The 25,582-nt window shown below is 49.8% G+C and overlaps 1 protein-coding gene across 1 annotated transcript in view; it reads right to left on the reverse strand.

The window, feature by feature from the left end:
- The window catches only part of RHBDL3 (rhomboid like 3), a 64,189-nt gene extending 41,512 nt beyond the window's left edge, over positions 1-22,677 (reverse strand). The window contains exons 1-2 of the mRNA XM_051797599.1: positions 22,539-22,677; positions 19,071-19,094 (exon numbers count right to left, since the gene is read on the reverse strand). Coding sequence (XP_051653559.1) covers positions 19,071-19,094; positions 22,539-22,658 — 144 coding nt within the window. The 5' untranslated portion in view covers positions 22,659-22,677. The remainder of the gene's footprint in view (positions 1-19,070; positions 19,095-22,538) is intronic.
- Between the last annotated feature and the right edge of the window lie 2,905 nt (positions 22,678-25,582).

A 25,582-nucleotide genomic window follows, 5' to 3' on the forward strand; every position in this document is an offset into this window, starting at 1 on the left:
CCAGACAGCAAATTCTCATGAACCCAGAGCAAATCCAAAGGCAGCCCCCCAAGGTCAGGCTGCCCCCATCAAAGGGAACTGTAGCAAAACTGAGCCAATGACATGGAAACAGCCCACGGGATAAAGCACCAAGATAATCACCAGCAGCAGCCCAAGGGACGCAACTGTAGCATTGTTCTAAAGACAGGACAAGGTGCAGTTTCTGTGTGTGGTATTGGTTATCAGCAGTGTTGTTTGCAGGGCTTGGCTCTCATTCATAAAGCCAAGAGAAACTTTTTCAAAACAAAACTTTTCCAAGCAAAGAGATCTCCTGAGATTTCACTCGTGCCAAGACTTTCCCGAGAATTTGCCTTAGCTTTGAACACTGATTGTAAGATGTTCCTTCAGATCCTACAAGGCCAAAACATGGACTGATCTGTCCCTCAACTTGAGACTCTGTTCTGCCTCTTCTTTTTTTGTGTTCCTTGCACCAAGCAAAGGTAACAATACCAGTGTGGGTGATTTCAGGCAAAAAATGTGAATGCTCTGGACTCAGAGCACAAGCAGCCCCTGATCTGAGAAAAACATAAGGATTTTTCCCCCTCCAGCCCCCCAAAGAAAGAGTAAAGGAATACCTGAGAAATCTGGACTGGATTATCAATCCCTCTTAGAGAGGTCCAAAAGCACAAGGACAGATATTTGAGATCTGGCCATTAGCAGTCAGGTCTCCAGCACACAGTGCACTGTGAAATGGTAATTTGTGCTCTTTATGATTCACAGTGGTACCACCTCCTAAGGAGTTCCACTTTTGAACTGGGAGACAGGCAAAGTAATTCACCCAATTACTGAGTTATGAATTACCAGCCCAATTCACACAAAGTAACTCACTCAAGGATGCAAGAAGCTTAAAATACTACTGTAGCTGAGATGAGCTGCCTGTGCTCCAGCCCCTGCATGACACACTCCTATATTGTCACCTAGTAACTAAATAATAACAATTCCTAACTGCCAAATACTAGAGGGGAGCTTTGAAGGAGGGGGGAAGATAAAGGTCAAAGGAAGCAGCTAAACTTGGTGATATCCACAGGCAACAAGGAAAGATGCCCAAGTGTGGGAGTGTCTCCTGGAAGCAGCAGGGAGATGAAGGGGTGGGTGTGGGTCTGTGCAGGCACACACAGCAGTGCCAGAGGGGCACAAAGGGTCTCCCCAAGGGCTGCTCTGCCAAAGCCTGAACATTGCAGCTTCACAGGCCAGCTGAGCCCATGAGAAACCACTGCTGCAAACAGAAGAGTGCCTTGGGTTTCCATCTGCCAGCCTGGGCACGGGGAGATTGTGTTACATGTGGCACTGGGGAGAATGGAGAGAGAATATGAGTAATTCTCAATTCAGTAAAAGGAGTGTGAACTGTGCAGCTGCTGCAGTGCAAGCAAGTCCTACCAGCACTAGCTATTGCTTTGGGTCAGGAGATCATACCATTGCAGCCTGCTTCCTGACTTCTGCTTCATCCCAGCTGCTCTCCTCTTGCTTTAGTGCCTGCCTGCAGGAACAGCTAGCTCTCTGGAAAAAATCCAAACACAGGGAGGAGAGGTTACGTGTGCCTGAGGGAAGTGACAACACAAGGCAGGTCACTGCTTAATCTAAAAGCATTCAAGGAGGGTCAACACCTACTAAAAATAAACACATAAATACACACACACACACTGTGCAGGAGAAGGATTTACTCAGATGGGACAGCCAGGCGTGCTCGGGGTTCCTGGAATTTGCATCTCTGGAAAACTGGCAGCTATTCCATTTTAATCAGACAGACTTGTGCTGCCAATGGCTGGGAGCTGACAAGTTATCCTCCTTCCAGGAAGGGCTGCTGTAGTAGGGACCAAAACTGCCCTCTCTTCTCCATGCCACAGCCAGCCTGGGGACTCCAGTTCTTTCCTGCTCCCCAAATCTAAATGTCCCCTATCAGACAGTCAAGGCAATGCCACTGCCACAGGCTGGTCAGTCTTCTTATGTAAATGAAGCCGGGGTAATTGGGACAGTTACAATCAGTCCCTGACAATGTTTGCTTTTGTGCACACCAGTGGTAAATACACACTGAGCTGCTTTCTAAGAACGGGGTGAGGGGAGAGCTGCAGGGAGGGACACAGCTCAGCTTCTCACAGGGCTGATGAGGAAATAAGAGCTGTTTAAACACAACAATGCTCTCAAAAGTGTCGAGCCGACGGGCAAGGCAGGAGGCAGATGCTGCAAATAAAAGTAATTGGCTGGAAGTCTCAGAAATATTCTGGGAAGCACAGCCACCGTGGCAGGTCTGTGGAGCTGTGCCCCTGCATTACAGTCTTCATTCCACAGACAGAAAACTTCTAGAGCATTTATCCCCCTCAGGATCCCAGCCACAAGATCCAGAGCTCCCAGCAGAGCCAAGGCTGGACAGGACACAAACAGCTCAGGCAGAGGAATTGCTGGGAGTCTCCAGGCTGCAGGAGCACAGGGGCTGGGCAGGATCAGTCACTCCTTTGCTGCAGCCCCATGAATTCCCAGATATGCTCTACTTTTGTTGTGCCCTTCAGGGCCCACTCAGCAGCCGGGGAAGAAACCTAAACAAAAAGCAACGGCCCCCTGAAATCCTGTCATGCAAACAAGACTCTTCCCACCCATTGCCACAAGGCCTGAATGGAGAGGGACTGAGCCCCCCCTGCCCAGCCCTGCCTGGTGGTCTTTTTGTCTCGTGACCTTCCCCACACAAACACAACCCCACAACAATCAGACAGGCAACAGAATGCGCCAGTCTCGCCTTTCCCAGCCCTTCAAGGCAAGCTGGGCAGGGAAGGGGGGAGAGCTGGGGAGGGCTGAAAGGATCTGGGGATGAAGAACTGATAGGATGGGCAAGGAAACACCAAGCAATGTTTTAATTTCTACTTGGACAGTCCCATGAGCCAGGATAAAAATGGTTTTAATGAAAGAAACAAAAGAAATGTCATCTCCAATGGCTTAAAGGGACATGGGAATACCAGCCAGAGGTATTTCCATACCCAAATAAATAAATAAATAAACAATGCTTCTAAACCCTGCGAACATCTTTTAATGTTCCCTCCAAGAGGCCCACAAAATCAAGCCCCTTGGTGCAAACTCTGCTGGCTTTACTTGGCTAGCTTTGAGATTTAAAGTCTGAGATGGATTAGATATAAAGGTTTCCCTTTAGGCTGGGGGAAGACTATTTTGCAATTGCTGTAGCTGTAGAAAGCACCAACACACATGGAAATCCTTCCTGGTGTGACACCTTCAAAGCACAGCTTGTCCTGAACAGGGAAAAAGAGAGTCCTCAGCTGTGGTACTGACAGCCAGGAGGAAATGTGCCCCCAGGCCCCAGAGTGCCCTTGTGAGGTAACAGACACCTTTTGGCTGCTGCAGGACATGTATCACCTTTGGGAATGAGCAGCAAGGGTTGCCAAGGACTTCTTAGGAGCAGATCAGGAGACCAACCCGGTAAGAGGAAACTCCTCACCCTCTGAAATGCCGAGGGATTCTCCCATGCTCCCTGGGCAGATGCTGGAAGAAATACAGACTCCACGGGCAAGCAAACCCAGAAAAATAAAATGAAACACAATCTCTCAGAGCCTGGATTCAGGGAGCTTAGCAGGGCCCTTGGCTATGCTTCAGGGCACTGAAATACATCCCAAGTACCTTTACAAGGAAAGGAGGCCGTGCTTTTGCCAAAAGCTGAGATCTGTGTCCCGTGAAATCCTGGCAGCTGAGGCAGTAACAGAAAGCAAAGCCATGGGGAAGCACTGGTGTGATTTACAGACACATTCAGCCACGTGGGGAGAGTGACACAGTGAGAAGTGACATCTCAACTCCCCCTGCCAGCCCCCCAGCGCTGGTATCGTTACCACAGCCTGAACCAAACCACTGCAACCACACAGCGAAACCACCCGAGCAGGTGTGAACTCACCTCCCTGGAAGGTGTAGGTGGTGTGAACACACAGAAGGTGCTGACAAAGGCCACGTGCAGCAGTTGGGTGCAGGAGGCCTCCCCCAAAGCCAGCACACAGTGCACAGGCCACATCTGGCCTGCTGTGCCCGGTGACAGGGCACGGGGCTGCAGCTGAGTCTTGCCCATGGCCTGACATGAACTGGAGTCAGTGGCAGAACAGCAGCACTGAGCTTGCACATGACTGGCAAACTTCCCACAGCAAGGATACTGCCTCCTGTCAATCCACTCCAGCCCTAATCCTCCATGGAAAGATCCCCTCAGCACCGTGCTAAGAGGCAATCTCTCAGGCCAGACGTTAACAATTAATGATAGTGGAGATGACAGAGGAAGGGACAGATGGAGAACAGATATAACCAGGCTCTGCTCAGCACAGTGAGTGACTTGGAGGAGCTGGACAGGAGATATAAAGACAAGATTTTTAGTTTTGGTTAGCCCTCAGTGAAGTACCACACATCAGCATGCTTGGGACAGCAGAAAGCAAGCCAGGCCAACTCCCATGGCCATCATCCTCTTCTCTCACCATTTCTATGCCAGCAAATCTCACTGCACAGACAAATATTTGTTGTAGTAAGTAGGGAAGCACAACATACTGGTTGCTTAGCTGAGGTTAATTCCTGTCCCATCCCATCCTATTTTATTGCATTAAAAAATTAATTATAATGTACCTTAGTCTTTATTATGTCAATGAAAATTATATGGACATTTTCATTGATCAGTGTTGCTTCCTCCAATTCTCACTCTACAGAGTTTGGAGGCACCTAAAGTAAAAATTATTTCAGAAACTGCCAGTTGGTGTCACCAGAAGAAGCAGGTCCTGGTGAACAGCTCCATTCACTCCTCCCTTCCCAGGCTTTGTGGTCCTGCTCTCAGACAAGCTGAAGTGAGAATCCCTCCCACACCAAGGAAATGGGGCAGTCTAGATAAGTTGGATCTGTGGTGGGGGCTGAGGGGAAGGAGGGGAATTTCAGATGGGAACACTGCTCAGCCTGACCCTGGCACACATCCCTGTGAGAACACATCAGGCAGAGGTGGGTGCAGCACCCACAGAGCTGCACATTGTTACAGCAACAACAGACTTCCCACAGCCAAACTCTACTGCACCGAAATCCCCAGCATCTGGTGGCCAAGGAAGACACTAGCAAAGACTTTTTGCCTGACATGAAAGATGTTGGCTGTTAGCAAGGCTTGGATCCAGCACTTCACCTTAGAAAATATTAAAATAAACCACAGAAGCCTCAGGGGAGAAGGTGATTTCAGCCTGGATGCTCCTTTCGCCTTGGCACAACTTTATGGTGCGTAGCACAATATTCTCCCGGTGTATCTGCTGCCTCCCCTTCAGCCCAGGCTGCCAGGAGTGAGGAAGAGCTGAAGGATTTGTCTCTCAGTGCTAAAGGGAAAAGCAAGAAGCACCAGTGTTTTCCCTCACAACCTCCCGTGCTTGAAAAATTAAATTTATCACACGAATGCTCTCCCATGGAAGGGGTGCACGTTGTGTGAGCTTCCTTTAATGAAACCCTCGGCGAAAGAAATTGAATATTTCTGTGTCTGCATGCTAAAAGAAACACTGTAAAATTAAAATCAGTAGAAGTCCTTTCCCTTCTGAAACCAGTAATGAAATTAGAGTGGGGCCTGAAGGAGGCAAACGAGGCCCCTTCAGAGGGACCAGGATTTCAGCTTGTGTTTAAAACCCCACAGTGGCAGATCTGTACTTATTTTAATGACCCACCAAATCCTTTTAGTCCTCTATATCCCTCAGTGAAAGCCTAATAATGAAAAATTATCTACTAGAACTTGGCTTTTCCTGAAAAACAGTATCTGAGCAGATCTCCAAAGACAGCTATTTCTGTGGATACCACAAATTGGGACTGCAATACTCTGTTTTCGGATATCATTGCGTTTCACATTTTCACAGCTTCCTTGGAATAACATTTGATACAGAAAAAGCTGAAATGATACTCACAGACAAGAGAGCAGCCAAGCCTCTGAAACCACAGGGCCTCTCCATTTGTATTGCTTTTGTAACAAATATAGCCTGAGTCACAAAATTCCAAGTAAGAGATCCTCAGGAGACCAAAGCAAACCAATGCCTTGCAACATTAAATGCATTCATTTTTATGAGCATCAAATTCTGCCTGCTAATGGCTCAGTCATCCTCTGCAGTTCCCAATTTCCATTCCCAGCCTGCAAGCTGCCCAGGAGCCAGGGGACACGAAATACAGGAATACATTAAATCTGAGAAAGGAACCTCATGTCCATCGTAATTCAGCTTAATGGCCATGTTTTCTTTGGGAGCAGCAGCTGAGCCCTCCCTGACCACCACACATCCCAGATGCAAAGGAGCCCTGAACCCTCTACTGTAACTGTGCTTCACACAAACGAATCCCATTCAAGCCCTGCACAAAGAGGGGATTCCTTGGAGTTACCTTTTTACCAAGCCACTAAAGCCCTTGCTATTTTACATGGACTAAATTCAAAGGCCTGAGCCTCACTGTGGAAGACAGTTTATCTGGACATACATTAAAATCCTGGAACACTTTGTCAGTCCTTTTGCCAAACCAGGCAGTATTACCAGCTGTAATGTAACAGCAGTTTTGATCTTGTAACAGCCAGAGTGGTGCCGGTACAGCAATTATTCCTCCTGGAACAGAACCACGGCCTGATATCACACCTACAATTCAGGCTTTTTTACAGGGGAGAGAGAGAGAGTTTCTCAGCAGCATGTGCCCCTTCATCACCCTCTCCAGTGCCCAATCCAGGATCCATTACAGCTCTGACAAGGAAAAAGGCTTCTATTTTAAGCTTGTTGAAGAGGCAACTGGGTGCTGCAGGATGGACATGGGGAAAAGACTCCTGTAAACTGGTTCTTCTTTTTCTCCACTGGGCACCACACAGGCAGACAACACCATGAGGAATGAGAGGCAATCTCATGATGAAATGGATTCAATTCCTTCTTTTTAGGTCTGTAGCAGCCTGTCCCCCATTGTAACGGGATATGGCCACTGATCTTCTTATTCCATGTTCCCACCTGTGAAACTAAACAAGCTGGTACTGGAGCACAAGCTTTGAAGTCCTGAAAGAGGAAGGGCTATTGCAGTGCTGAGTAAGGCCAATTCCCTACAACCCACAGCCATGGTGGTGGGACAAGCAAAAACCCTGAGGGGCAGAAGAACATGAAGGAAACTAAAAAGCTCAGAGAAAAGATGAAAGAAACTGAACGTGGGAAGTTAATCCTGCTTTGAACAGTTACTGAGCAGAAATCCTTCCCCAAAGTGACAGAACTGCAATTAGCAATCAGGGACTCTGGGTCTGGCATCCAGGCTCTCAGGCAAGGCCCACACCTCCCAGGAGATCCAACTGCAGGGCTTACTCAGAGCCATCTCACAGGCATCAGCAATATTTCAGAAAGGAAGGGCAGGAGCTGTTAGCTGAGCAGTGAGGAGGAAGCAAACACTGCTTGTTTATTCACAGGTCTTGCTACTTGAACCTTTTGCTTCCATCAGATGTCACAGTGATAAGTACCTGTTTAAGAAAAAAAAAATCAGGAACAAGAGCAAACCCACCCCCTGCAGCTAATCCAATTAAGACACGGGATAAAGTTGTAGAGGTTAATCAGATCTGAGCCTTTGGGTCTCTCTCTGCTGCTGCTTAGTGACATATCTGGTGAGCAACACCAGCGAGAGGAAGGCCAGCCAGGAACACCAAGGACCTGGCCAGCCCCAGGAGACAAGTGCTGCTGCTCCCCCCTTTTCTGCTCCATGGGGCAGCAGGCAGAGGAGCACAGGGCAGGGCAGGGCAGCCCCGTGGGAGGGCTGCTGGCTCAGAGTTTGGCTGTGCCCTTGAGCCTCCTCAGGTGCCAGGTGCTGTGACCGATGGGCCGCATTAGACACCCCCTGCAGCAGAGCAAGGTGTGTCTGCAGGGCTGTGCCAGGCTGGAACCAGGATGGAAACGTACTCAGCAAGGAAAGTTCTGCCTGTACAGCTGCAGGGAGCTCCTGTGACCTTGTGCTTCATTAGCTGGAACTCTGTGTGTGCCCAGCCTGCAGCAGGGCAGGGGAGGGCTGTCCCTGCTCGAGGGGCACCAGCACAGACACCATGTGGGCTGTCACGGGCAGCCAAAGGAAAGCTGAGCTGGGCTTTGCACTGAAGCAGCTCCACCAGTGCTGGAGGGACAGGGTTCAGTGCTGATATGGGAATGCTGCTCCTGGCACACTCCTGGCACATCCTGCCTGCTGTCTGGCCTGAAGCCTGGCCTAAAGCTACCTTGCAAAACTGCTTTCCCCAGCTCACGCCTTCCTGTACAGTCAGACCTGCTCTGCCCCTCTCCCTCCTCCTCCCTTTAAGGCAAAAGAAGCCTCAGCCCTTCTTGCTTAAAGCAGCACCTGCACCTTGGGGGTAACAACTTGCTGTCCCCACCACCACAGCCCTGGGTGCAGGACAGTCAGCAGGGAAGGATGGACCTGCTCTGGAAGGTGCCCTACCCCTTGGCCCACCAGCCTGGGCTCAGCACAGAAGGGCACCCACAGTGGGGAGAAGAAGAAACTTCTTCCATATCCATTTCTTGTGGGCAGGGAGCACACTTGGAGCAGAAATTCCCCTTCTCTCCTGGACAATCCCTGCCAGCCTGTCAGGAGGACAGATAGAGCAGGCACTCCCGTGGGATGGCAGAACTGGAGTGACAGCAAGATGATGAAAGGTGTGTAAGCACCATTCTGACAGTGATGCCAATCTCCCTGGCTGCCGGAAATAGTCTCAGGCAAGTGATTCCTAATCCATGACCACCATCCTCCCCCCAGAAGGGAATTGATACCACTCTACCACACTAGACTTTGCCAGCCCCCTTTGTTAAATTGTTCCTTCTTCTTGGTAAATTCCTTAATCCAAGGACAGTGATTGCCACTGTTCTTCAGTTTCTCAAGGGAACTAAGATCTGTTGCCCCCAAAATCAGAACTTTTGCCCTTCCTGAAGGAAGTTTTATCCTTCCTTTATAGACAAAAAGTTTTATAGCACTCAGCTATGAGGAGAAAAACTACATTTTCATTCTCTGGACTTGAAACACAGAACATTTTAGATTAAAAATAGCTCCCTTTTTCATTGTCTGCCAGATCTGGGAGGGAGGTGAAAATCCACAGGGACTTGATTTGATGCGTGAAAAGCAGAATTCTATAGCAGTGAGTATGCACACTCTTATTTTAGGTTAATAATAGCTCTGCAATAATACTTTGCTTTGTGGAGAAAACCAAAGCTTGGGATAGAGACACGCTGGCTGGGGCTCTGGTACTGAGTACCATGACAACCTAAGCACATCCCTCAGAAAAGGGGGGGGGGACACTTTAAAATAAATAAATAAATGAATAATTGACTCTAATAACAATAATTGACTCTAACAACACAGAGTTAAACATCCAGTACGAGAAGCTACTGAGTAATGCAGGAGGGATGGGAGAGAAGGAGGGTTACCTCAGTAATTTGATTAAGGGGGAAGGACAGCCAGTCATTCCCTTTCCCTGAATCAGTGTAGGATGACAGAGGCTGGATCATCTATCCAATGTTGATAAGTGCCTGGCCACTGGCAAGGAACACAACACCAGAGCACTCAGAAACATCCTTGCTCTGATGTCAACATCCCAGCTGGCACAGGCTGAGCAGCCTCAGCACAGGGGCAGGTCCTGAGCAGGGCTGACTGTTTGCCTGCTAACAGCACAAAACCACCTTGGGGCTCCCACTGGGAAAGAGCTCATTTAGCTGCACCTCCCAGGGAGCAGAGAATGACCTCAGCCAGGCTCCAGCACTGGCACTGCAGAGAGCACCTTCCCTTGAATGAACTGTGTGTGTAACTCAGGGAGGTTGGCCTACGAGAAACCACCCGATGCAGCTTTGTGTAAAACCTCCACCCACACAGCAGCTACATAATTAATAAGGATGAAGGAGAACAGTATCCCAGGCTGGTGTTCAGATCCTCAGGGATCAGCAGAGCTTGTTATATTCTGTTCAGCCTGAGAAGCCAGCAAAAGGGACACACTTCACACATGGCACTACATGCTTGGTCATTAAACACAGGCTTGGAACCCATAAAGTCACTGCTGCTTGCAAGTGTGGAGTAATTTTTTACATAAACTTGTTTGTTTTGCAGTAAGCACAAAAGTTAATTAGTTTTCATAGTTTTATTACTCCACATGGTCAAATAACAGCCTGGAGCTTCCAGTCAGCTGGAACTGCAGAAGGCCCAGAGAATTCTTACTGTGCTTTTCAGGACTGTTCGCTGCCTCATAAATCAGCAGCTGGCACATGGCTCCTCTGCCCCAGCTTTTCTTGGCCACCAGTACCAACACTAAAGGACCCCATAAATCAGTGCAGCAATGGCAGCTCTCAGCTCATGGGCCACAGAGGGAATAAAGGTGGAAGAAGCTGTTTCAGACACGAGACAATTCTTTGGGAGGCATTTTGGCTATCACCACCCTGGGGGAAGTCATCCAGTGCACCTGTTTTGTTAAAGGGGACTCTGGTTCATAGAGCCCTGGAGGAGTCAACACCAGAATATTTAACATGTGGAAGGCACAAGAGCAATCCTGCACACACACACATCTACCAAGGACCTGCCCAAACAGTTCCCAAGGCTGGCAAGTCCGAGAGTGATAAAGCAAACTTGCAGCTCAATAAAGAGTCTTCAGACACTTTATTTAGATTGGAAGGAAGTTATTCCTCCAGCCCTGGTCTCCAGGCACAGCTCAGAGACCAAAGACAGCAGCAGCAGCAGGACAATCTCCCCTGCTCTCAGAGCAGTCTCCTCCCAAAGGGGCTCCTTAATGCACAAATCAATGCAAAATAAATCTTTCTCTGAGACCCAAATATTATTGTCTGAGGACACAAGAAGGAAAAATGTTTGTGCCTTCCCTGCTGACGGGGAGGAGAACCCAGAGACATAAATCCAGGACTGTGTGCAAAAGCAACTCCTCCATCAGCAACCAGGGAGCTGAGGGAAGAGGCAGCAGCTCAAACAGAAGAAAGAACCACAACAAACACTGATTTTCCTCCCCAGTGCAAACGACCAGGCTGAAAACCAACATCCTTCCATGGAGGCCACTGCCTGCAGTGGGAAAAGATGCTCAAGGCCCACTTCCCATTATTTCTCAGTGTGAGGGTAAGTAAATATGTGAGAGGAGTGGCAGGAAGACATGCATTTGGCTCTGGTTCAGAGCCAAGGGGCAGAACTAAAAACCTACTTTGCTTTCTAAATCCCTTAGGGCACGTCCCCATTCTGGTACCAGCCCCAGCAAAACATACAATCCATGTCAGACACATAAAGCATTCAGGACAACAGGCACACTTGTTTTCAAGTGCTTTGCTAGACCAGGTCAGAGCACACAGCATCAGCTCCTCCAGTAGTTTTTGTGAAACTTTTTTCTGTTTTCCACCTTCTGTAATATTGATCCTCTCTCTGCCAAGGGTAACCATGGTCACATCTCACTGGCTTTAGCCTGCCACCACCAAACACTTCCATGCAGCTGTACATGACACACAAGTGCTACACAAACCATGGTCTCCATCATCACCTGTCCCTGTCGGTGAAGGACCACAGAGGCAGGGAGGTGCTTCCTCAGGGGACACTGCCCTGAAGAAGTGCATGAAACCAGAGGTTTGATGATCAATAGTCACAAACAGCTTTGCCTCCAGCAGCCTCATTTATCTTTTCCTCGTGCAACTCAGGACACTCCAGAGTATTCGCTCCTCACAGAGTACATTCAGTATCAAAGCACACAAAGAACAGTTTCTGGGGGTAAGATTGATCCTGCTTGTTTAACATCAGCTCCACACATCCTTACTCTTCTCACCAGCAACACAGGGTCACTGCAGACAGCTGTTCCTAAGCAACAGGACCATACACTTAGAACACATTCTCTGTGTCTTGCTAGCTCTGGGTTTTACTTCTGGAGCTGAAGGAATTAAAGGTCCAGGTGAGACTCGGTGTCATCACAAACATTTGGGACTTTCACTACACATTTCACCAAGACATGTTGACTCTGGTCAACAGAATATCCCTGGGGTCACCATGAGCAGCTGAATCAGGGTTGATGGCATCGCTCAGGAGTCTGGGAGAGAGAAAGGAGTGACTGTCCCGGGTGCTACAGCTAGAACAGGCAAACACTGCAGGGTTTGAGTCACATCAAAATCCAGAGCATCCAGAAATCAGCTTTCCTCAGCAGCCTGTATGTACAACGGTGCAGGAAAACAGCCCATCAGCTGTCTCACGGTACCAAAGTGATTTCAGACCAGCTCGTAGTACAGAGCCTAGTGAGGAGGAGAGAGGGATCACAGCTTCCTTGGCTGCTGTCAAACTCAAACCCACTGCTGCATTTCATTTGCAAACTTGCCCCAGTACATTTGCACTGACTCCAAATACCAGGAAGCAATGGGAACATCGTACTTCCTACTGCAGAGGAGAAATATTTGCCTTCTAGATTTGGTAGAGAGTAACTTTAAAAGCCCTGCAAATGTTACAGGCATAACTGATGGCGTAGAAAAGCACCTCCACACTGTTTCCCCTCGCTGAGCAGCTGGCTTGTTCCTCTGGAGACGGGATGATCTCTTCCCCTTCTCTGCCATGACAGCACACAACCACGGAGCACAATGCACCAGCTGATTTGCAAAACAGCATCAATCCACTCTGTGTTTACGGCTTTCTCTCCCCTTTCTTTTTAAACACGCAGGCTTAAATGTTTTTATTGCTTCACTGATTTTCTATGCGCAAGACAGGATTTGAGAACAATGCATCAGCAAGGATCTGTGTGCCTAAAGCTCATCCCGCACATTCAGCTGAAACGGCAGAGCGTGCGCTTCCCAAGCCTCCCGCTGGAGCCGGGATCAGGAAGCGGCGGAGACACCGCGTCCCTCTCGGACACTGCAGGTTTCCAGGCAGCTCACACGTGGAAGGTACACAAATGTGTAATGAGTAGGAAGCCTCCCGAGGCTTTTTACAAACCTAGAGACATCAAGCTGCCAGTAACTCATGAGCTGTGTAGGACTGACTCAGCCTCCATGTGCGTTTTGGTGTGTTTGTTGTGACTCCTTGAAACACTTCGGGAAATGCCTACTTTTACTAGCACAAACTTAATAGTGCTGTGTTTGCTACACTGCCAATATCTGGTTGGTATTGATGGCTCCTACTCCCAAATTTTCGTGCTAGGCAAAGCCAACAGTCTGTGTACAGGCTGATGGGACTGGAGAGAGGAACAATGAAGGAGCCAGGGAAAGGAGAAATGGGATAGCTGATCACAAATCTTTCATGCTGCAGGGAAGGTGCAAATACAGACAACCCAGAGACCCACATCCAGCTTAAGGGCTGGTTGGTGTTCACTGCACAGAGGCATTAGAAGACTAAGGAGGAATTGGGGCATTTTTGCTGTTCATCCTGCGAGAGGTGGGAAGATCACTAATGACCTCTGTGTAGTTTTTCCATGCTGAGCCATCAGCCCAGGGCATTGTGGCTAAAAGCCAAATCTGGGTATAAGCCTTGAAGTGCTGGGAGATTGCCATCCCCTGTAACAACACTGGGGATGGACACAGGCTAATCCAGGCACAGTAAAAGGCATCAGCCTGCAGAGGGAATAGTCTCTCAGACATCTATTCGCTGCTAAATGCCTCAGTTTCCCTCCCTGACTGAGGGAAGGATAAATTCCCCTCCCCTCTTTCCTGGGTGCTGCTGTATTCAAAAAAGCCTCTGGCAGAAGGCAGTGAGGAGCTGATAATCCGAAAAGCATCAGCAAACCAATCTCCTTCAGCAAAACCAGATCCTCTCCCGCCAGCCCATTCTTCCCTTCAAGGCTGTCCACAGGGCAATGAATTTGAAGGGACTCTCTTTTTTCCCCCAACCCCATAACCCAAAGTGGAGGAGTCAAAGGGTTAATGCTGCATGACAAAGGTCAGCCCAGATTGGGGAGGGAGGAGAAAGGGAAGCATTGTGGCCACAGACAGCAGCTCCCTGCACACAACGCCACTTGAGAAATGTAAAGTGATGGTGCTGCTCAGGGAAAAGGCCTGAGAGCCCGGCCTAAATCCCAGGGCTTTATGGCTCACAAAAGCCCAGCCCCCTGAGTCATTAATCGTGTGCTCCATGGCCGGGTGCCTCAAAGAGCAGCAGATGACACAAGCCCAGCTGCTGCCCCTGCCCCTCCTCAAGGTAGCGGGGCAGGGGCAGGTGCACTCCCCAGCCCTCTGCTCGGGACTAATCTATTCTCCAGCCTTGTCCTCTGCCTTTCATCTCCCCCAGCAGCCCACGCTGACAACTGTAAATGAGATTAGACTCCAAGGCGTGGGGCAGATGCAGAACCCCCTCTGAGCATTGCCAAGAGACCCTTGTAGCTTTTAAAATGTCTGTCCCCTTTACAAAGCACAGCTTGGCGGAGGGGGAGAAGGGGGCACATTTCTTGTCACACTCTCAGAAGCATCTGATGGAGCAGACAAGGCAGACCCTGCTTTGGGGACTGGATGCTCTTGTCACCATGGACAGTCTCCCACCAGCACCCCTGATTCTCCAGTTCACCTTAGGAGATGAAGTAACAACTCTATTATTATTTCCTAATTCCCATGACCTCTTTGCAGTACCACCCCACTTAAATATGGACATATCAACACCACTCTGAAAAGGCAGTGATAGCCCAAAGTTCAGGCAAGGACTTGCACACAACCCTGTGCTCAACCCCCCTGCCTGTACTTGCTGCTCTCACTGCCATCATTTCCTATTCTTCATCTTGCAGCCTGTGCTCCTGCTGCTCCCAGTGACCCACACAACCCAGCAGTGAGACACAAGGTATTTGCCAGAGAAAGAAGTAAAATCTCGAGTCACAAAGCACTGCCTACAGCTCAGCAAGACCTGCCTGCAGAGGTCCTGCACCCACAGCTGGCAGGGGTTTGCCAGCACCAATAGGCAGGGAAGCTTTTCCAAGGGAAGGGTGATGTTTAGCTCAACAGTGCCCCGGTAAACAAAATGGAATTTCTTTTACAGTGTGAGAAATAGTTTGTCCTGCCTGTGCTAAAGGCTGTCCAGAGAAAAGGAACACAGTTAACATAAAAGCTCATTGAGTTCAAAATAACTCCCTTTCTTGGTTACAACCAACCATGATAATAGCTGGCCTGATTTTATGGATTGCTTTGCAATTTCAGTCGTGCAGGAACCAGCCCTGGACTTAGGGCGGCTGCAAAGTCAGCATATTTTAAAACATATTTTAATGTTTATGAGACCATGGCAGAGCAGGTTCAGCTGCACCCACTGCTGGTAGTGTCAGCAACTGAACTCTCCCTGGCAAGTGCATATCTCTCCAGCCTTGTTTCTGAGCTCAAGTTTTCCATTAGCTGCCCACACAGGCTGGGTAACTTGGCATCTCTCTGCATTCCCCATAAATTCTGTTCATCTGTTGCCATCACGCCCACGTACAAGTCTCAGGAAGGAATCTAAGATTTCTAAAGCAGCTGCAACAAAACACAGGCTGGATTGACAAGCAACAGGATCAAGGTGGTGAGCCAGTGAGGAGGGTCTTTTTGGAGAGTTTTGTGTGTGTCTATTTAAAACAAGTTTGTTGTCATGACTACAAACCGGGGTATGGGTGAGAAGTGAGAACTCCAAGATGAGGGCTGATAATGTTAATTCACCCTCGAAATCTCAACAGCCATGGGGAAACAGAGAAGATGATACAAGCACTTGGCATTTAACAGGGCTGAAAGCCACTTTCAGAAGGCAGGTCTGTCCTAAGAACAAAGATCACCCTCCTGGACAGCCCCTTTCCCCCAGCACAGCCAAAGGCTGGATAATTCCGATTAGCTGCAGCCATGGCTAAAGCAGGGGCACTGGAGACACGGAGGCAAGGAAGGGCACTGAGGCCCTGGAAAGGACACAGCAAAGCTGGAACTGCCCCTCAGGAGACTCATCTGCAGACTCTCTCTAACCATGAACTTGGCTTCAGCAAGGACAGGGAGATGTTCCCATGTCTGTGCAAGGCAATTAACAGGGATCTTAATAGCACAGAGAAGTGTGAAACTATCAGGACCTGCTCCTGGGACTGTCACATTTGTAACTCTACCAGAAGATTAACAAAAAACTGGGGTTTTGGCCAGCAAAGGACAAATGAAGAAACCCCCCAAGTGATTGCAGAGGGATGGAGAGGCAATGCCTTGCTCTGCTCAGAGCTCAGATTCCAAAGGAGCCAGCGAGGAGCGCGCAGGGATGGCGCAGGCTCTGCAGAAGGCAGCAGATGTGTGTGTGTGGGTGGAGGGTGTTTATGAGCACAATAAATAAATGTATGAATCCCTATAAAAGTTCCCATATAAAAGTGAGTTAGAGCTGCCCGAGGGCCGCGGCCTCGTAATAAAAATCACATCTTGCAAGCCCAGTGTGAAGCAGCAGCTGAGCTGGAACTGCCTGGCTGCAGCACCACAAAGCTGCGAGGCTGCTGCTCCCAAACTCTCGGGGGAAGTGCTGACCCCACTAAATGCAGGAGGCATTTTGGTACTTGCTTCAGTGTAGTCAGGATTTTGCCCTGGGAGGGGCTTCACTGAACCTCAAAGAATAGGAAGTAGTTCTGGGCCTGACTTTTTGTCAAATTTAATCCTTTTTACTTCTTAAAGAGAATCAATGTGCAAGTGGCTGAAGATCTTGGCTTGAGCCACTGACAGTTCCCAGTGTGACAGATTAGAACTGAATCAAAACAAATAAAAAATTCCTCCAGAAAGCATGGTCAGTCTCTCCTCTCCCCCAAAATAACCAAGCAAAAAGTACTTCTTTATGGCTGAGCAGCAATTTCCATCAAAAAGTTTTGAATTTTTAATTAAGATGTTGGGAGGGGGGTGACATTAAAAAACCAAACCCTTTAATTTTGTATGTCTAAACAGAAACATGCTGCTTTCTTTTGGTCATGAAACTTAAATAAAAGTTTTTAAATTATCTCCCCACAGGAAAAAAAAAAGGAAGAAAAAAAGCATTAATAATAATTTTTTCCCCACTGAAAGGCTGGGGAGGGTGTGCTGACCTCTCCTTGACACTGTTTTCTGGGGTGATGGACTATGACAGCAACAAGGCACTTGCAGAGTCCCAGCCTGTGAATTCCCAACTGCTCTAACACTTTCTCCAGAGCCTCCTCTTGCTCTGCTGCTCTCCTGGGAGGTGATGAACACAGCCCCACGTGTTCCAGCTGAGAGGGGGCTCTCAAACCTCAGTCCCAGCCCATGAGTCACAAACACATGTGCACCTTCCACCACACATTCCCACTCCAAGTTCACACACAGCCAGGTCCCAGCTCCCAGGGAGGGCTGCAACTGTTCCCAGTTTGAACACACAGGCTTTCTCCAGTTATTAAGGCTGTCCTCATGTTTCACATGGATGCCAATCAGGGCTAAACAAAATGTTCCTAGAGCACACTGCTGCTGGGAATAGCAACCTTGTTCCCTGACAAACGGCATCTTGCACTGCACTGCAGGACTAATTGCACTGCTCTGAGGATGGAATGCTCAAGGAAGACGTCAGCTTTGCCTGGGGGCAACAAGGGGCAACAAGGACATCATTGATTTATTCAGGACTTACCACTGGTTGTCACAGGTTGCATTCTCTTTGATAATAAAGCCTTACAGACAAGGTTTAAAATTCAGCTGCAGCCCTAATTGAAACATAGCTAATTACTGGAGGTCTGCCTTTACAGCCAGTTCCATTGTCACTGGGTTAATGTTCTGTAAATCCAACAGTCAAACTCTCCCTTCCCTTAAAAAGAGAAAAAAAAAGAAGGAAAAGCCCCCATCTACTATTCAAGCAAGTCCAATGGGAAATTACAGATTCCTCTCTTTGAGCCTGAGGTAGCTGCCAGCCAACAGCCCCATCCCACAAGGGCTCAATGACTTCAAAGGATGCCTGTAGAATCAGCCTCCAGATTAAGGCCAGTGTTGGGGACAGGAGAATTCAAAGTGGCTGGAACAAACCTCCAGCCCAGACCACAAGCAATTCATTGTGCATCCACCTTTTCAGTGGCAGCAAACCCTCAGAGCCCCAGGAAATTCCAACAGACCATCACAGTTCCCCAGCTCCCGCCCACCAGCTGGCTGTGCTGCAGTGCAGGCACGTGGAGCAGCACTCGGTCACACTGACAGGGTGTGAACCAGCACTCACCACAACAGGCAGCCCAGGGATGGCTGGATGAGAACGGGACCCCCAGGGTACCAAGGACATCCCTTCACACACTGCACCACAGCTTTGGCTTTGCACTTCAGCCAGACACAGAGGCAAGATTAGCACCTCATAAAGCAGGGATGAAATCCCATCCCAACTTTATTGCCAGTCAGAGCAAGCTCCCTTACAGAAGGTGACATTTGCACGCACACACAACTGCACACAAGTTTATGACATCAAGAGATGGCTGCAGTTTAAAAGCCAGTCAACCCTAGAAAAATCCTCCAGTTTATAGCTGCTTCACATTCCAACCTGGCACGTGGAGGGAATGCCACAAAGCAAACACGTCAGTTAAAGCAGCTCAAAGCATCATTTACAAACTAGAGCCCACCACCCAAAATCTCTGCAGCTCCAGCTCAGAGCTCTGCAGAGCTGTGCTGATTTCAGCCAGCTACAGGTCTGACCCAAGGCATTTAACACGACCCAACTACAGTCTTGGGTACAGGAGCAGATACTTTGCTAATCCTTTGCTAATAGTTTCAAGGAGCAGGTGCTCCCTGGAGGATGTAACCCCACACAAGTCAGTTTAGCAGCGGGGGAGCCATTTCAAAGAGCACAGTGCTGGTTTTACAGGTCCTGGTCTGCCTGCCTGAAAGACTAGAACATCCTTTAATCCACAGGCAAGGACAGCACACAGAGCAGCACCTTGGCTCAGCCCCCGTGCCAGCAGGGATGGGCTCACTCCTGTCCCTGGCTACTCTGAAGAGGGGCTGAGAGAAAGGCCCAAAGCAGTCGTGATAATCATGATTTGCACATCAGCATCCTGGGAACTGGGAGCAGGGAACACATTCCTCCTAGGCTGTGTTTGAAAGGCAGGGAAAAGCTAGCACAGAGGGAATTCGCTGGAGGTTAGGCTCTTTGCTCACGAGACAGAGACAATACATCAGATGTTCACATACCTGATCAAACAGGGCTTTCCAGTGCTGAGAGGCAATGCATGAGGGAGGAAAAAGAAGAAAAAGAAGGTATAAGAGCAACGACATTAACATGCAGTAAACTGTAGAAGTACATTCTAACAGAGGAATAGCCAAATGATTTAATGCCATTTCCAGCATCCTTCTTCATCCCAGAATCACCTACCCTTCCGGGGGAGGAGGCAGGGGGAATCTACCAAACACAGGGAGGACAGTTTTCATTTACAAATCCAAATTAGGATGAACTCAGAACATTCATGTGTTAATTCTGTTTTCTCCCTCTTTGTCTACTTGCAGGCAAGCAAGGAATAAAAGGCTTTTTTACTCCCAGGGATCAAGAAAGCTTGGTGTATATTGAGGGGAGGGGGGAATTAGCAATGGTTTTTCAGATCACTCTCTCAGATCCTGTGGCCCAACCCTGACCCCTCGATTGCCTTGCTGGGTTGTCAGAGCCCTGTCTGCTGCCTGCCCCCGACTCTGGCAGGGATTTGCTGCAGGGTCTTTAACAGCCCACCAGTTTTCTGAACCTCACATGTCCACATTTGGAAAACAGGTAATTCCTCCCGTGCAAGGTGGGAGGGTGGAAGGCTGGAGAGAGCCCATTATATTACTCCATACCTTTTGTTCTAGCAGAACTGCCTTAAAAATGCTGTATAGAAGGAAGCTCTACTTCAACACACACAACCATGTGAACACTCCACAAGTCCTTGTCATTTGGGAACAGACAAAACCAGCTGGAGACTGGCTCTGATTTATGCTTTGTAGAAAGACTGATGTCAAGTCACCTCTCTAACCCAGACTTGCTGTCTCAGTGTCCCATGGAACAGAGGACATTCTTAATAAATTGTGTAAGGCTCTCTCATCTCTCCTGGATTTAGGGACCAGTTCAGAAGACAGTAACTTCCATGGGGCAGCATTGGGGTAACCACTGGCTTGGGATCTCCAGAAAACACCTTGCACATTTCCAGCTCTGCTGTCTGAAGTGCAGTTCAGCAAAACATTTTGTTTCTGCCTCATTCACTGCCCCATAAAAGCAAATAACAAATGTCAGACTCAAAGAAGCAAATCTCACTGTGCTGTAGGCAAAGCAGAACTCTGGGGAGAGTCTTATCTAGTCCTGGAAGAATATTTGCTTTCACATGGTAGGCAGATCTAAAGCAGAATTGACTGGAGTGACACTGGGATATCAGGCCACCGAATTCCTTTCCATTAGTTAAGTTGTTGGCTCCCCTCCTCCCCATCTCTCCCTCCATTTATAAACTCCCATTTATCATCATAAATCAGCCCAGCACTTTAAACAGAGCGTATTGGGACTGCCTGGATCCTGGCTTTGTGGAATGCTGCTCTGAGAGCTGCAATGACATCACAGCTGAGCTTTTACACCCTGCCAATGCTGTGGCAGCCAAACCTCCACTACGTAATATTTTTGTGGTTAATAACACATAAAGAACTGACCCTGTGTCAGTTCTTGTTGGCCAAGCCGAGAGCTCCCATCAAGCTTTCAGATGTAATACCAACAGAAAATCAGCCCCCAGTGAGGTCCCAGGGGGACACAGAGCAGTTGGAATTCTCAGAGATGATGCTCTGTAGCCTGCTTGTTTCAGCAGGAAATCTTGGCCGAGGAGGAGGAGGGCATTTACACCACTTCCTGCTCTTCTGACTTGCAGATGATACACGATACCTCAGGCTTCTGTCACATCATCCACTGCCAGGTCTCAGCAGCTTCCTGTAACCAATGCAACTGCAGCTCTGGGGCTGCTTTGTTGATGATAGAAAACAAGGTACCAGGGTCAGATAACAATGCAGATCCCACACCAGTAACAACACACTGCGAGCTGGGGCTGACCAGGCTGTCCTACCTCAAGGTCAAGCAGCAAATCACCAGCAGAACTGGGATGAGAATCTAGAGTTCACCAGGGAAAGCTTCTGTCCAAGGAGCCCAATCCTGCCAGGCACTCAGCACTTCAGCATCTCCTGGTTCCCTGGCAGGATGGAATTGCTAATGGCTCCGTTCATGTAGAGGCTGGAGGAACTCCAAGGGGCCCATGTGTGTCACAACAGGAAATCTTCCTTGGAGGACCATCCAGACAAGCACAAAATTTGTCAGAGAAGAAAAGGTCACAGGCTGACGCAAGCAAGCACTGGGACTTGGAAACCTGGACTGTGAAAGCTCCTGGAAAGCCACCCTTTCCAAGTCAAAGCTACACATACCCCTGGATCAGGCATCTCCTCCTAGGACTGCCTGGTAGTGTTGTAGCAGAGGTCAAACTGCATCACATGTTCCCTCCTGACTGCACAGCGCTCAGGGATACAGCCCGGGGAATGCAGCTCTACCAAGCAACTGCATTTCCTCCGCTACCCTCTGGGGGGAAAATCCAACAGCAACCGAATTCTAGGTGACTCAGAAGGAAGGGCTGGGGCATGAGGAGTGGGCTCTGTCCCTAAACATCCCCGGGCAGGTTCCTCCAGCAGCGTCGAAAGTAGAGAGCAAAGGGGATGCGCCGTTGCTGGAGGCTCATCCCCCAAGTGTCCCTCTCGTAGCCGTGCAAGAGCCGAGCCAGAGCCCGCTTCAGAAAGACGTTTAGTATCTCTGTTCATGTCTCATTGGAAGGAGCAGACCCTGCGCTTACCGCTGCAGACTGGGCAGACTCTTTGCAGTCCTCATCCCAGCCGAGTTTGCTGGGAAGGAGAGCTGTGAACAGTCCTGGGAAGCACCAGGAATGCAGGATCTCTCACGTTTGCTCCCTCCCAGACAGGTGCACAGCGAGCTCCTGCCTCCGGGACCGGCAGGCACAGAACAATCGCCTCAGCTCTGCAGTCTCTGCCGCTCAGCCTGGCAGGAGCAGACTCGGTGTCCTTCTGGGCTGCGTGAGCAGAGGCAGAACTCCGGTGCCAAGTTATCCCACTCTCAGGTGCAATCAGAGCTCGGAGGGTGGAGAGAAGCCATCAGCCCCGCCGAGCCGGGGAAAAAACTTCCTCGGTTGTTTGTTGCTCGGGGGCTGGAAGAGGGAGCAGCTCCCGGGAGCGGGAGCGTTTCGCATCTGTCACCCTCCGGGTGGCCGGGACTCTGGAGAAGCTCTCGGTCCCCCGGAAGCCCCTGGAGCCAAGGCGTCAGCCCCTCTCCGGGCTCCAGGGTCGCCTCGGTGCGCAGCCCGCTGCCCGTGCCCGGCAGCCGCAGCATCTCCGCGACGGTGGCGGGCACCGGGCGGACCGGCCGCCTGCCCGGCCCCCGGGGCAGGGAGCGGCGGGAGCGGCGGCCCCGGGGCCGGAGCCGGCCCGGAGGCTGCCGGAGCCCGCGGACAGCGGCGGCGGGAGGGCGGCGGGGACGGCGGCTTTCCCGAGCCCCGCAGGGTCACCAGCCCCGCTCCTGCCCCCATCCCGGGATGCAGCTATGAATAGCCTGAGCCGATTAACCTGGCAGAGGGGGGAAGACACCGGGCGAAGCAAACTTACATCCTCCGCGGCCATAGGTAGGACATCCTCGGAGTCCAGCACCTCGATTTCTTCCGCCTCCGCGCTGGCAGCCACAGCAGGGGAAGAGCTGGCGTGAGGCTCCGGCAGCTTGTCTCCCATGCTTGGAAACGGTCCCCCTTCAGCCCCCGCCCCCCCTTCTCCCCAGATCCTTAAAGAAATTAAACCTAGCTGCCGCTTGGCAAACTTTCAAGCGCAGCCGAGCCTGCCTTCATGACTCCCGCAGCCGGCAGGGGAGGAAATCCTCCATCCAGGGAACATCCAATTAGCGCGGGCAGCGCCGGCGGGCGGCATCATCCCGGCGGCCGAGCTCCGGCCGGGGCACTGACCCCTCCCCGCCCGCCGCCGCCCGCCCCCGCGGCCGGGCGGTGCCCCCGGCCCGGGCACGGCGGGCGCCTCCCCCGAGCCATCGCCCGGGGACGGGGGTCCGCCCTTCCCGGCGCGGGAGAGCCCCCGGGGGCTCTGGGAGACAGAGCCCGGAGCTGCGGCACGTCCGAGGATGCGGCTGGGCGGCGGCGGGGGAGCAGCGCCGGGGGTCCCTTCACCGCCTCCCCCGGGGCGACCCGCCGAGGATCGGCCGTGCCCAGCGCCGGGCAGCCCCTGGGCCGGTCCCGGGCCGGTCCCAGCCCGGTACTGCCCGCGGGCAGGTGACCAGGTAACTTCTCCCTCCCGGAGAGTCCCACCGTGAGGGGCTGGTGTGGGGTTTGACATCTTTTACCGTAACGACTCGTTCCTGTGTGCCAGGATGGGTAACTTAACCATCTGGAGCCCGGATTAGGAACTTGAGGAATGCCCTGACTGCAGGCAGAAATCCAGCAGTTTTAGCTTCTTCCAGTGAAGCACAGAAATAGCAGGTCGGCAAGGGGGAAGGGCGAGCAGAGCCGGGCTGAGCCACATGGTGCCAGTGCCTCTGCTTGCTGCTGCACCGACAGCCACAGCCAGACAGAGCCAGAACAGAGAGAGGGTCCAGCACCACAGCCCACGTTTTCTGGGTGCAAAGGTCCAAAACCAGCTCAGCCACAAGGACAGAACCAAGCTACAAGTCCATCTTTTCTATACAAATTTGTTTAAAAAACAGACAACAACAACAATTAAAACCAAATGCAGCTGGAATACCTCTGGAAAAGGAATAGGATTTTCCATCCCGCAGAAGCGAAGCAAAGAAGTAAAACCACGACCTTTGGACCCGAAGAGCAGAACTTTTCTACCTCAGGATTCAGGCAGGAAAATGACAACAAAGTAAAAGCTCTTCTGGGGTCTCCAGTGCAGCTGATGAACAGGAGAGGTTCTGACCCTTAAGGACCATCACCCTGAGCACAGCATCCACTTCTGCCTTGCTTTAGAGCCTGTCCAGCCTGCTCTCCCAAAGCATAAGAACAGGAGACCAAATCCAGCACTTCTGAGAAACACTAACCCACTTCACTCATACAACACCACCCCTGCCAAAATATTCCAGGCACTAAGCAGCTATTATAAAAACAATCTCTTTTTGACTCAAAAACTGAACCTCATCAAAACTTCAAAACAGATGGATAAGCAAAAATATGCTATGCCAACAGAGAGAAACAGCAATCATTTAAAGATGTCTGTAGGGAGGAGGGAAGCGAGTTTTTAAAGCAAAGAGAGAATAAATGAGCTGAATTTCAGGGGTAACAGGTTCCACACAGTTGGGGACTGTATTGTCTCTGATTCCAGATGCTGGTGGGAAAATGCCAACCATGAAGTGTAACATGAGTGCAATCAACAACAGGGAGAACCCCCAAACCCTTACCTTAACACCAAACTCCCACTAAACTGGAAAACTGCTGCAAAATTACAAGTTCATTTTTCTCCTCTAAGGAATGTTTTTCACTAGTGGTAATGATAGTTTGGGGTTTTTTTCAGGGAAATGTCTCTGCACATTGCACATATGAGCTAGTGCTGTGCTATAATCATCACAGAAAGGAAATTAACAGTATTCTAATGAGGAGTTTTGTTACAGACAAATTATCATCTTGCAAGTCTGTGAGAGCCTCTTAATTTAGAATGTCATTTCTCCCCACTGCATACCCTGGTGACTCTACCTTGGAAAACAGTAATTGCTAGAGAAACTGGGGAGCTGGGGGCACCCCAGAGCAGATGCAGACAGAACAGGGAAGGGCTTCAGAAGAAACTGAGACAGAAAGAACTTGAGATTATAAAACCTACTCCATTTTCACATTCAGTAATGTAGGCAACCTTTTATATTCCAAATACTACAAAGAAAATGTAGATATACATCCTTCCTGCATTGGAAGTGGCTAAAAAGGTCAGCTCATGAATATGCAATAAAAACCCCTCAAAGTAGGGACCCAGCCAACATCTGCTAGCTAAGCCTCCTGGAACAAACCTGAACAGTTTGTTCACAGGTCCTTTTTCCACTCAAAGTAGCCCCAAAGGGCTTTCACAAAACTGCCCAGCTCTCACAACTGGAGCTACAATGGAGCAACCTACCCAGCTTGATTTCCGTATCAGAGTTCAGCCCAGGCAGCCCTGGGAGGAAGGAAAATGAGGTATTTGGGATCAGAAACCCAAAATGCTGCACCCAAACACAACCCCAGGAAGAAATTAGGCAGCACATACACAGCTGGGACCGGATCAGACCTGTCAGATTAACCCCTTCAGGCTCATGAAAACGGCTAAAAATCTTTAAAAATCACGGATGGTTTGAGATTGGGGTTTAAACTGAGTCCAAAAGGTAACAGTGGCAAAGGGCTCTTTGAGCATCAGTGCTGGGACAACACAAGTTTAGAATCAATACGAATTAGACTCTGTGTGCTGCCTTTTGGCTTCTCTATGACTCATGGATACTTTCCCTCCTGAAGAGAAGGAATAGTGGGAAAAAATAACATCCAACCTCTTGTCTGATTTCTAACTTGTGTTGAAAGCCTGTCCTCCTGACCCTCCCTATTCCCCATGTTATACTTAGAGCTTTTTCAAGTCCAGCACTGAAAAGCAGGCTCTAGCCTTTCCACCTGCAGCTCTCTTCTGCCCCAGTAGCTGTTATT

Source organism: Manacus candei, unplaced genomic scaffold, assembly GCF_025592945.1.
Source record: "Manacus candei isolate 608988 ecotype Guabito, Panama unplaced genomic scaffold, ASM2559294v1 h1tg000047l, whole genome shotgun sequence".
Taxonomy (NCBI): Eukaryota; Metazoa; Chordata; class Aves; order Passeriformes; family Pipridae; genus Manacus; species Manacus candei.